This window comes from Danio aesculapii, chromosome 2 (genome assembly GCF_903798145.1).
Source record: "Danio aesculapii chromosome 2, fDanAes4.1, whole genome shotgun sequence".
NCBI classification, from domain to species: Eukaryota; Metazoa; Chordata; class Actinopteri; order Cypriniformes; family Danionidae; genus Danio; species Danio aesculapii.
The window spans coordinates 43527244-43540819 of NC_079436.1; the positions used below are offsets into that span (position 1 = coordinate 43527244).

Consider the following 13576-nt stretch of genomic DNA (forward strand, 5'->3'; position numbering starts at 1 on the left):
ATTACTTTATATTTTGTTTATTAATTTAATTTGATAATTTTTATTGTATTTTATTTTGAAGCTAAATTGCTAAAATCACATTTTATTGTTTTAAACTACAGTATATTATGTGAGATAAAAAATTATACTAATATATAATTATATATATTTACTGCAATGTTACTCTTCATTTCTTGCTCTGATTCTTATGCTTTGCAAAACTGTACTTGGTCCAAAATTAATAATATCAACCGTAAATATTACAGCTGCTAATATCTAAAAACATCCAAAGTAAAGTACTTCTTCCTGTTTACATTGTATTGTAGAATTTGATTTTCAACCATATCCAAGTGCCCAGGGGTCTATTCTTTTACACTATTAGCTGAATTTGATTATTGATGATTTTACATGATCCAGTTAATCGTTGCATTGCTGATCATAATTTCGAGAATCGACAGATCTGTCCTTCACGACAAGCACGATCAGACGATCAGATCAGACTAATTCTGATACGCAGACTTGTTTCATAAACCAAATTATCCAGAGATCAATTATAAAGTTTAAAAGATCCAGGATCCGACAAATCATTGGTACAAAGAATGGTGAACCCCAGGTGTGTCCACATTTGCAATCAAATTCAGACTCATCAGTTGTCTTTTTTTTTTTTTTACAGCTGATGTTTATGTTTCTCTTGATTGTGTTTCAGAATCAGATCGGCTGGAGGAATGTAACTCGTCTCCTTGTGTTTTCCACGGACGCTGGATTCCACTTTGCTGGAGACGGAAAACTGGGCGGCATCGTGCTTCCTAATGACGGGAAATGCCATCTGCAGGATAACATTTACACCATGAGCCATTACTACGTAAGTGTGTGTTACAACGTGATTTATTACTTTGCTGTGTGCCTCCAGGAATATATGTGAGGAAGTCTCATTGTTTTCAATCCTTCTCTTCTAGGACTATCCATCAATTGCACATCTCGTTCAGAAACTGAGTGAAAACAACATCCAGACCATTTTTGCTGTAACCGAGGAGTTCCAGCCTGTTTACCAGGTTAATATAAAGCTGTCTTTTGTGTCTGCATGAATAGGGAAGGCATGTCCTGTAATATGAGGAAACTGACTGGATAAACTGTTTTTGTTTCATCTACAGGAGCTGAAAAACCTTATTCCCAAGTCAGCAGTGGGAACGCTTACCTCCGACTCCAACAATGTGATCAAGCTCATTATTGATGCATATAATGTGAGTGGAGCACAGCCTCTAAGGCAGAAATTCATTTAGTCAATTGTTTTAGCTGCGTGTTTGTTAAAATTTTTCAGGAATTTGTCAAAAAATCAATGTTGATTTGATATGACATTTGCTTAAATTATGTGTGGATGGAATACAGTGGTCCCTCATTAATCACGGGAGTTGCGTTCTAAAAATAACCCACAATAGGCTAAGTAGTTCGCCTTATTTTTTAAGATTATTATAAATGTTTTAAGGCTGTAAACTCCCTCACTACTAACACTACTAACTTCTACCTTCCTTTAGCATGTCCAAAAGGAAAAAGTCTTATTTGTTTTATTTCGGCTAGAATAAAAGCAGTTTTTAATAATAAAAAAAACATTTTAGGTCGAAATTATTAGCCCCTTTAAGCTTTTTTTTCGCTAGTCTACAGAACAAACCATCGTTATACAATAACTTGCCTGATTACCCTAACCTGCCTAGTTAACCTAATGAACCTAGTTAAGCCTTTAAATGTCACTTTAAGCTGTATAGAAGTGTCTTGAAAAATATCTAGTCAAATATTATTTACTGTCATCATGGCAAAGATAAAATAAATCAGTTATTAGAGATGAGTTATTAAAACTATTATGTTTAGAAATGTGTTGAAAAAAATCTGCTCTCCGTTAAACAGAAATTGGGGAAAAAATAAACAGGGGCGCTAATAATTATATAATAATATATATATACAGACAGACAGACAGATGGATTGATCTGTGCAACAGCTGCCGATTGGCTGCTTCCGCTTTCCACACACACTGCTCACACTCTGCTCGTGCTTGCTAAATGCATTCTGCATGTAGAGGAGACACGGCACGGATGAGGTTGATTGACAATGGTCTACAGCCAATCAGGACGCAGAACACAATGTGCTAATTAGGAAGCAGACACAATGCGCTGTACAATAAAAACATGTCAAATTGTACAAAAAAAATCGGCGAAACTGCAAGGCTGTGGAAGGTGATCTGCATTATGGTGTGGGACCACTGTATACATACATACATACATACATACATACATACATACATGCATGCATACATGGACTCGCACATTCCGTAGACAGTGGACAGATGGTTACAATAAAATTGATTGGACATACGGTCAAAGTCAGAATTATTAGCCTCCCTGTGTTTTTTTCCCCAATTTCGGTTTAATAAAGTGAAGTTTTTTTTTTTTTCAACGCATTTCTAAACATTAGTTTTAGTAGCTCATTTCTTTTATCTTTGACATGATGGCAGCACATAATATTTACTAGATATTTTTCAAGATGCTAGTATTCAGCTTAAAGTGACATTTAAAGGCTTAATTAGGGTTATTAGGCAAATTATTGTATAATGATGGTTTATGTAGACAATGGAAAAAATATATTGCTTAAAGGGGCTAATAATATTGACCTTAATGATTTTTAAAAATTCAAAACTGCTTTTATTCTAGCAGAAATAAAGCAAATAAGGCTTTCTCCAGAAGAAAAAATATTAACAAGACATACTGTGAAAATGTCCTTGCTCTGTTAAACATCATTAGGAAAATATTTTAAAAAGAAAATAAAATCCACAGGAGGGCGAATAATTATTCATTAATAATTCAAATGTAATCTTCTTTCTTAATTCTGTGCATTAGTCTCTGTCCTCTGAGGTGATTCTGGAAAACAGCAAGCTACCTGATGGTGTGTCCATCTCCTACGTCTCCCACTGCAAGAACGGAGTGAGTGGAACAGGAGATAATGGGAGAAAGTGCTCCAACATCTCCATCGGGGACGAGGTGAGAGAAATTTCCTAAATCTGAAATCTTTATGCAGATCTAGGAACAGTTTCCTAAATGGATCCTTTGCTAAGCTCCACAGATTCCAAGTCAAACTGACTTTAAGAGCAGTTTAGTTATAAAACAAACGCTATAAAAGGATAGCTGTAAGATGTAGTAAAACTGTAGATGTTTTGTTTCATTCAAGCATACACTCTGCCTTAAATGTTTTAACTTACTCTTTGGCTGTCAGTGATTTTATTCTTCATTTATTGAAAAACAAATATATTCTGAAAGTCATTCGAGCTACATCACTCCTCAGTATTGTTAATGGGTTAGTTCAACCTAAGATTCAGTTATTCATTACTCACCCTCAGGTCATTCCAATCATTATTGTTGATAATCAGAACATAAGTTAAGATCTCTGAGATGAAATCTGAGAGCTCCCTCGTGCTCCATAGACAGCAAGGGTCCTGAGATGTTCATAGTCCAGAAAAGAAAAAAAAAAACATTGGCAAAACATCCAGGGAATTCAGTGGATCGACTGTAAATACACAAAGTTCCAAAAATATTTTTGTGCAACACAATTGATTGTCTTCTGCATTAGATCAGGGTGTGCATATATTATAGAGTTGTGTTGTTGTTGTTATGGTTGTTGTTGTTGTTGTTGTTGTTGTTGTTTTAAAATGTGAGTTTTTCCTTAAAACAAGCTAAATAATCTACCAGTTGGGTAAGCAAAATATTGTTTTCTCTTTTACATAAGATTATTTTACTTACCCCATTGGCAGTTATTTAGCTTTTTTTTAGGGTAGAACTCCCTTATTTTGACTTATTATTTCTGAAAACAAGACACTAGTTTTTATCTTGTCTAGAAAATGTGTCTAGTCCAATATCAAAAATGTTTAAATCAAGAAGCAAGACAAAAACAGTAAGAAAGAATCACCTTTTGCAGTGTTGAGGTTTGGAACAACATGAGGATGTGTAATTAATACCAAAATTTTCATTTATCGGTGCGCTAACACTTTTTAAAGTTATATTTAACAGCTTTGTTTATTTTTGTCACTGATTTATTTATATCAGTGACTATAAGAAAAAAACTCCTATTGTGGAAGACTCTCCATCCTTTACATGGTTACTTCCATATGGCAGATGGTATAAACTCTCTTTAGAAAAAAATGCTAGTACAAGAAGACATTTATTCCCACTGCCATTGGTTTTTTAAATAGGATTTAAATTTCATAATAAATATTTGTGTAAGTGTATTTATGTTATGTCTGTGAGCCTATGTTTAAAGACGATTTTCTTTTTCTGCAAGTTTATTGAATTTAATTCCTGTTCTCAAAGTAAATGAACTTACTAATTATGTTAGGGAAGAAAATAAGAGCTGATATTTCTATCAACAGCCAGAGTATTTAAGCAGCTGCTTACCTCTCTTAAGTCTCAGTTGTTCCAACATCTCAGCTGTTCCAACCAAAAAAAAAATCCTTTTATGACAAAAATAATTAGAAACATTAAGTAAAGGTCATGTTTATTTATAATTGTTCTACTGTACATACAGTTGAAGTCAGAATTATTAGCCCCCTGTTTATTTTTTTTCCCCAATTTCTGTTTAACGTAGAGCAGATTTTTTTTCAACACTTTTTCTAAACGTATTAGTTTTAATAACTCATTTCTAATAACTGATTTATTTTATCTTTGCCATGATGACAGTAAATAATATTTGACTAGATATTTTTCAAGACACTTCTATACAGCTTAATGTGACATTTAAAGGCTTAACTAGGCTCGTTAGGTTAACTAGGCAGGTTAGAGTAATCAGGCAAGTTATTGTATTACGATGGTTTGTTCTGAAGACTATCAAAAAAAAAAAAAAAACCCTTAAAGGGGCTAATAGTTTTGACCTTAGAATGGTGTTTAAAAAATTAAAAACTACTTTTATTCTAGCCGAAATAAGACTTTCTCCAGCAGAAAAAATATTATGAGACATACTGTGAAAATGTCCTTGCTCTGTTCAACATGATTTGGAAAATATCTAAAAAAGAAAACAAAATTCTAAGGGGTGCTAATAATTCTGACTTCAACTGTATAAATAATAAATATCTTTTTGATTTCTAATATTCATTGCTAAGAACTGAATTTGTACTTTAAAGGTGATTATTTTTTCCCTCTGTATTTAAAATCTTTTGACCCTCAGATTCCAGATTTTCAAATAGTTTAATCTCAGCCAAATATTGTCCATACATCAATGGAAAGCTTTTTGAAGCTTTCGGATTACATTTCAATCTCAATAAAAAAAAAATTGTACCCTTGTGGTCCAGGCTCACATATGAGCAAATGAACTCATTATTATCAATAGTTTGAATGAGCCTTTTAGAACAGCACTTAATCTTTTAAAGAATGTAAGTTATGCTCAAAGTATAATTAAAAACGGCTAAAACCACAACTAAAAATAAAAACAAAAATTCAACAAGTGCTCACTCTCGTCTCCCTGCATGACAGGTGGCATTCGAGGTGGCGATCACAGCAAAAGGCTGTCCATTGAATGGAAAGTCTGAGACCATGAAGATTAAACTGCTGGGCTTCACTGAGGAGGTGGAGGTCGTCCTCAACTTCATCTGTGAATGTGAGTGTCACAAAGACGGGATCAAAAACAGCCCGGTGTGTCATTTTGGCAACGGTACCCTGGAGTGTGGAGCGTGCAGGTGAGTTATTTACACAAACTGGCTGTAGCATCCATACAGTCCATCGACCGCACTGATAACTATTCTCATATTCAGGTGTAATGAGGGGCGCATCGGCAGGGTTTGTGAATGTAGCAAAGACGAGGTGAGGACTGAAGATCTAGACGCAAACTGTCGTATGGATAATGGCACAGACATCTGCAGCAACAATGGAGACTGCGTTTGTGGAACATGTGAATGCAAGAAAAGAGACAACCCTGAGGAGAGATACAGCGGAAAGTTTTGCGAATGCGACAACTTTAACTGCGATCGCTCAAACAACAAGCTCTGTGGAGGTACAACTTAGTTTTTTAGTATATAATCTGGAGTTCTTGATGGTAAAGTCACCATAATCAAATCAATATGAGGGATTTTTTTCATATTGTGAATTTTTCTATAAATGTTTTATCCAGAATATTTTTTCATATTTTGTTTCATTGTGACTTCAGTTAAGAATAGTGTTATCGCAATACTGAATTTTGGTGCCAATCTGTATGTAAATCTTAAATATGTCCTTCTCCTGCTAACATTTGAGCGCCATTGAGCACATTCTTTAAGGTTCAGGACACCCTGGAGTACTTTTTTTTATATTTTAACAGATTTGTTGAGCATAAGTTAAGACAACATTAGCACCTGTCAGCTTTATTTGTAGGGAAAACTGGATAATTTGAGCTTTTGTCTGCTAATTTCATCTTCCGGCTTTAAAATAATTTTTGGGACGGGATCAAAATCGGTGATGTAGCGCGAATCTGCTAGTGGAGTGATGACGCGTCGGTTTTTCATAATTGTTAGTCATAGCGGAGTTTTCTTGTCCTATGAGAAGACCCTGCTTCTTAATTATTCATGAGAGCACGTGCTTTCCGAAGGCAAGGCAGACCTGCCACGCTGTGAGACCCAACGACTGGGTGAGACTGTGGCTGTGCACGGCAAACAGTGTTTAGCCATTTATGAAGGGTCGTATGTGTTTGTTTCCATGATCCATGGGGTTTGTTGCATGTTTTTCTTCGCGATTCTGTCAGGGCCGATACAACAAAGCTGTTTGTGTGCAGCAAGCATTTTTGTCGATAAAGCTGTACGAGAATTGGAGAATGGCGAATGGCTTTTATCAGTTTCAGACTCATCATCTATATCCATTCTGCTGTTCGCCTGTTTAAAATCCTCAAATCATGGATCTCCTCATGGTTTGTGTCTCATTTTCTGAGCCATCTGACAACAGTTTTTCGCTCCCCTCCTTCTCCCCTGCTCTGCCGGCCATGCCCACTCCTCACTGTGCTCCACACCCATTATGAAGCATTTTTTTGGAAAAAATTCTGAGGTAGACTTGAACAAAGAGGGGGGGGGGGGGGGGGGTTTATGGCCCTTTAAACACCACCACTGATGTGCCATTGTGTTTGTGTGATCAACAGAAATGACTGTGATTGGCTGTGAAGGTCATCAGTTTACTGAAAGCACCGCAGTTTACAGAGTGTAACAACAGATACTGGGACACTTGAGCGTTTTAAAGCTTTGAAAATCAGCTGGTCTGTTTATGAGCTGACATAAGAGCGATCCACCAATGAATCGACTGATCTTCACAGCTTTAAAACGCTCCAGTGCCGCTGTATCATATATTAGCAGGAAATTGACATCTTTAAAATATCAGTACCGGATTCCAGTATCGTGACAACACTAGTTAAGAGCTATACAAAGAATTGTGACCCTGGACCACATGTAATGGAGTTTTATGCCAAAAATCAGTAAAATATGTAGTAAAGATCATCAAATGTCCTACTGCGTTTAATTTTTTTGATCCATCATGTTCCTGATTTTCAAAATTGTGTCTCGGGCAAACATTGTCCTATCCTTACAAAACCATACACCAATTTAATTAGCTTTGATGTATAAATATATATATATATATATTTTTTTTTTTTTTATTATTTAAACTTATGAATGTTTTTTGGTTCAGAAAAACATTTGTTACAAGCAGCATTTCTTTTTTTTTTTATTTCAGAATCAAAATCTGTTTTATTGCCGAGTGTTTTTTACACACACAAAGAATTTGTTTTGGCTGAAGAAGCTTCCAGTGTACATAAAGTGACAAGTGACAACACAAAAATAAATATGAGCAAAGATGACAAACATTAGACAGAGATGCATTTAGACCAAAGAGCTCTTAATGATGACTTGTATGTACAGAGAGCGCTCCACACAGTGGCAGCCATATTTTAAGTATTTGATTAAATATGGCCATATTTGATCAATATTTGAAGCACAACCACATTTTCCCCACCTGATAATAAGTTGTGCAGCGTCAAAATGGGCTTTTACTGATGTTTAAATGCTGCATTAATCACTTAATGTGTAGTTTCATTCGGAAGTAATGAACAACATGCTACATGTAGCCCTTATAAACAAGCATTTTAGTTCCCCTTCAGGCCACAACAAATCCTTTAAATTTGACTCTTCAGAACAGGAAATTTAAAAAGCACCAGTTCAGCTCCAATAATTGTGCTTTCTTTGTCATTTTCAGCATGTACATTTTCAATTCTTAAATGATTAGTTGAGTAATGATTACTTTTGAAATTATTTAAAAATATAAATTAGGTTCCTGAAAATATGGTGAAGTAAATAAAAGTGAAAAAAATACAACAAAATTGGTTTAAAATACTAAATATACTCACAATAGTAGTACTCTGATTTAATCTTGACACATAAATGATAACTGTAAATGTTTTAACAGATTAAAGCTTTAACTCAAAAGTGTTTCTTGGTGTCTCGCAGGTCACGGTCGGTGTGATTGCAGAAAGTGTATCTGTGATGCTAACTACACAGGCAGCGCGTGCGACTGCTCTCTGGACACCTCCACCTGTCTGGCCAGCAATAAACAGATCTGTAACGGCCGCGGCAACTGCGAATGCGGCGCCTGTAAATGTACCGACACTAAGTTTCAGGGTCCGACTTGTGAAATCTGCCCAACGTGCCCTGGAGTTTGTACTGAACACAAGTGAGTTATTAACTAAAGCCACCAAGATCTGCCTGAAACTACTTCAGATGTACACAACAGATAATTCTTGGTGTTTTGTCATCGATTACATTCTGTATCTAAAGTTGACATTATCCAGATGAATTTGTTGAGACAGAATGAGTTTATTGACTCTATTTCAGTCATATTTTATTAACATTTTATAATCTATAGCAACAAAACTATAAAAATGTGAGAAATGTCTGAATGAATATTGGTTTATAAACATGTTTTTTCCTTGCAGGGATTGCGTCGAGTGCCGGGCATTTGGTACCGGTGACAAGAAAGACACATGCGAGGAGCAATGCAGCTATTTTACTATGAAGGTTGTGAAAAAGAAAGACGATCTTCCTCAACCCAACGATCAGCCAATCATCAATCACTGCAAAGAGAGAGATGCCAATGACTGCTGGTTCTTCTTCACTTACGCCACCAGAAACGACAGCAGTGTTATGGTCCATGTGGTCGAGGAGCTTGGTAGGTGAAGTTCGGAATGAGCACCAAGAGGTCTTGATGTATTACTTCTTATGTTAATAATGTTTACATGGACATCAGTAATCGAATTATTTGCCTTAATCTGGATAAGGCAATAATATGATTAAGCTGTATACATGGGTTGCTTTTTTAATGTTCCTTACATGATCCAGTTTTACATGTAATAGTACATAGTTCGATTAACGTCATTACGTCACCATTCAATCCTAGTTTCCTCTAGAGTTTGTGTTTGTTATGGCAACAAATGTGATTTCGGGTGTTTCGTTTTTAATTTTGAGACCAGTTTAACTGCAGTTAATTCTCACACTATCATTGCAAACGGATGACGGTAGATACAAATTATCAAGCAACGTCCAACTCTGCTATTTCATTCACTAACTTCATTCAAGCCTTTGCGACAAAGTCAAGACACTTCATAATGTTTGTTTCTTCCAGAATTCTCAGCATAGCCATAGTTTCCCGCCTAGCACCAAAAATGGGCTCTCTTGCTTGAAGCCATTCTCATTTGCTTGTCGTCAAACGCCTGTAAACTACTGATCTGTGTGTGCTGTCGTAAAATGTGCCGAAAATCCTACACGATGGTAATAGTTGAATTAAGGTGTCTGTACTACACTTCAATAATGTGACTAAAATCGGCATACTCCACATATCTTAATTCCATTTCTGTTTAGTTCGATTATGACTGTAGTTGGATTAAGGTCATCAAACATCGCTGTTTACATGGTAGACTCTTAATCAGACTATTGTCTTAATCATATTAAAATGGTGTCCATGTAAACTCAATGTTTAACTTGTGTCCTGGAATGCTTTGTGTTGACAGAGTGTCCCTCTGGCCCTGACATCATCCCCATTGTAGCGGGTGTGGTCGCAGGAATCGTTCTGATTGGTTTAGCCCTTCTGCTCATCTGGAAGCTGCTCATGATTATTCATGACCGCAGAGAGTTTGCCAAATTCGAGAAGGAGAAAATGAATGCCAAGTGGGACGCGGTATGTTTCTCTACATTATTTTCATACTGAAGACCTGTTCAAATCAAGCATGATAACGCTAAATATAACGATAAATTTATTGTTTCCATACAGACCAACTATAATGATGTTTATTTTTAGATGACGCTTTAATTTCGGCATTATCCCTTGTAACCAACAGTTGACCTCAGTGTGCCACTACAGCATTTAAACATAATATTGAGCTTTTGACTGTAATGGACCCTTTTCACAAGATGTTGATGCGTTTAAAAGGTCATCAGCATCTTAAATCCTTGAAAGTTTTTAATATTAAAATTTTAGTTTTAAACATGTGAATATTTATATGTATTTATGTATGTATTGTATTATCTTTGCATCAAATTGCAAAAAAAGAATTATCGCTTGTGTGAGGTGTTTTTAATGCATTGTCTATGGGGCAGAGCGGTAAATTTGGCGTTGTTCTCTCTTTTGGCTCACACACTATCTTTTCCTTTTGCTGAAAATCTTGATAACACCATCATGGAGTTTTTCCTTTTATTAATTCAGTATATAGGATTGTGAAAAAATTATTTGATGTACTTTGCGCCAAGTATACCCAACTATGGCGACTTCCACCGCTGAGAAACCCGTAATGTGAAAACTAAGCGCCCATCAATCTGTTCAAACAGTGAATCGTAATTAGTTCCCCAACATTTTCAAAGAAGGCAACACAGAGAGACTGAAACTAGCACTGGTTCCTGCGGTACTTCAGTTTGCAAGGATGACATTTGTAACTTCCATATATTTATTTATCATTATTTCTCATGGTGTAACCAATTGTTTCCATGATAGTCATTATTTTGAAATAATCTTTTAAAAGAGGGTTTAACATCAAGCAGTGTGCTTCTCCAGTCTCGTCTGTATCCTTAAATTGCAAAAGCACTTAAATTTTCAATGGATTCTGATTGGCTGACAATGTTCTATCATTCATCTGCTGGAAAAAGTCATTCTGAAAGGGATCCCAGTGATATCGTTCCTCTGTATCTTTATCGTTGTGGTTGTGGTGTGAACTGTGCTATTCTTTAACACTGTGAATGATTTTCAGATCTATATCTTTATGGTTATCATGCTTGGTGTGAACAAGCCTTAAGTTTCATCTTTTATAAGTACTAAAAAACTATTCTTACTTCAAGTGATCTTTCTCCCCATGATGTTTTGCACAAATCATAAGTAACTTCTGTTAATCTGTAATTAGTCAGGGATTTATATACAGTGAGGTCACACTGGGTCTCATTCAACAATATCATCTTAAGAATTTTCCTTAATTTGTTCCTAAGAAACAATTTACACCGGATTTACAACATGAATTGTACAAAACAGAATTGTTTACACGTGCCAGTTTTTCAAAATGACATTAAAATGCTATAATTCAGGGATGCCCAAACTCTGTTTTGGAGGGCCAGTGTCCTGCAGATTTTAGCTCCAACTTGCATGTTGCCTCAACACACCTGCATGGATGTTTCTAGAAAGCCTAGTAATGCCGCGGTCACACTAGAGTTTGAGCATGCGAAATTCTGTCATACAGCGCTGTGAAAAGGGGCGGGATTAAACAAGATGGTTAGACATTAAAAAGAGAGAGCGATTGGTCCATATTTTACCATTCTGTCAGGAGAGGTCATGTTTTGATCTTCCATTGCTCTCCCTCAGCCACGTGATGCAATTTCGCAGGTCAGAGTTCATCAAGCTTGAACTTTCCAACGCAGTGACATGTGAAACTTGTCGCACGTTCTGTATGAATGGAAGTCTATGGGGCGAAAAGTGCAGTGTGACGCGGCTTAAGAACTTGACTGGCTAGCTCAGGTGTGTCTGATTGGTCTTGGAACTAAACTTTACAGAACACCGGCCCTCTAGAACTGAGTTTGGCTATCCTTGCTATAATTTATCTATTTATAACGAACAAAATTGTTTTTAACATTTACCAACTGGCTTTGACTCATCCTGACTGCAAAAAGAGGCTAAAAATCGGTATTACTCATGGTGTGTTCACGTTTTAGGGGAATTACTTAAAAATTCTAGAAGTTTTTTTTAAGCTGTTTTTAGTCTTTGTAAAATAAAATGTAATATTTCTCAACATAGTTCCATTTTGTCCATCAAAATTAAGGGATAGTTCACCCAAAACTGAAAATTGTCATAATTTTCTTACTCTAATTGTTCCAAACTTGCTGTGAACACAGTCAAGATATTCTCAAGAATGCTGGAAAGACTTTCATAGTATTTTTTGTTCCTACTATGGAAGCCAATGGATTTCCAACACTCTTTAGAATATCTTTTGTTCAGCAGAAGAAATAATTTTATGAATGTTTAGAACCACTTAAGTGTGAGTAAATGATGAGGAAATTAATATTTTGGGGTGAACTATCCCTTTAAGCACGGTACAGTTTGTTGGAAAGGGACATCTGTGCTCATTGAGTGGGTGTGGCCTCTCTGGCACTAGATGAGGTCACTGCTGCTCCCTGCTGCTCACTGTTAGTATTGCAGGTCTCAAATCATCCAAAACATTGACAGAAAAAAGGACTTGGTTCTTAATGAACAACTTTTTTTAGCATCTTAGCATTTTTTGTTTAAAGTGCAATGCATCTGCCAACTTCATATATGCATATTAAACTTTTTTCTTTATTTTGTACAGTTTTCTGATTTTCATTTATGGTGATCAAGATTTTACATGGTTTTTGACCCTCTTCATATGATCGCACTGTTTTGTTAAACCTTTAACAGGCACTTTAAAAAAAACTTAAAAAAAAAAAAAATTACTATTACAATTTTTCAGTTTTTTTATTTTACTGATGATGCATTAGTTTGTTCATAAGGTTTAGTTAGCATCAGTGAATGTGGAAACCAGTTGATTTACAGTGAATAAATGTAATTGTATTACTGTAAAAAATATAAATGTCATGATGTCTACATGCTATGTGCACTGTAGGGTTGGGTCGATAGACTATGCCATTGTCCATTGCCGTTGGCCGATAGACATCACGTCGCTGAGCTGGCATTACGGTCCTCCGCCCCCGTCGCAGCAGCAGCCGGCTCGCACACGGCCCCATTTACACTAATACGTCTTAGTTTTAAAATGCCGTTTTAGAACAAAAATGATCCACGTCCACACTGGCGTTTCATCTAGCATTTCTGAAAAGATCCCCATCCACACTATACCGCTGAAAACACACATCACGTGACCACACACACACACAAACTCTGTCATGCGCTGTAGCATATGTGTGCGTCTGAGCTCCAGCAGTCAGCGGGTGCTTTGAGCACAAAAGACCAGAGAGCAGTGCACGTCGGATAGTTTATCAAGGATGTAGCACTGGATCGCGTCTCACTATAGTTGTTAAACGTGATATTTAATTCATCTTCTCTTTATCTAACGA

The 13576-nt window shown here is 36.1% G+C and overlaps 1 protein-coding gene across 2 annotated transcripts in view; it reads left to right on the top strand.

Annotated features, from left to right (window-relative positions):
• LOC130246923 (integrin beta-1-like) overlaps positions 1-13576 on the top strand; it is a 54542-nt gene that overhangs the window by 36688 nt on the left and 4278 nt on the right. For both annotated transcript variants that reach the window (XM_056480095.1, XM_056480103.1), the window contains exons 7-15: positions 686-841; positions 936-1031; positions 1131-1220; positions 2865-3005; positions 5484-5686; positions 5762-6000; positions 8468-8690; positions 8953-9185; positions 10024-10190. In XM_056480095.1, the coding sequence (XP_056336070.1) occupies positions 686-841; positions 936-1031; positions 1131-1220; positions 2865-3005; positions 5484-5686; positions 5762-6000; positions 8468-8690; positions 8953-9185; positions 10024-10190 (1548 nt within the window). The remainder of the gene's footprint in view (positions 1-685; positions 842-935; positions 1032-1130; positions 1221-2864; positions 3006-5483; positions 5687-5761; positions 6001-8467; positions 8691-8952; positions 9186-10023; positions 10191-13576) is intronic.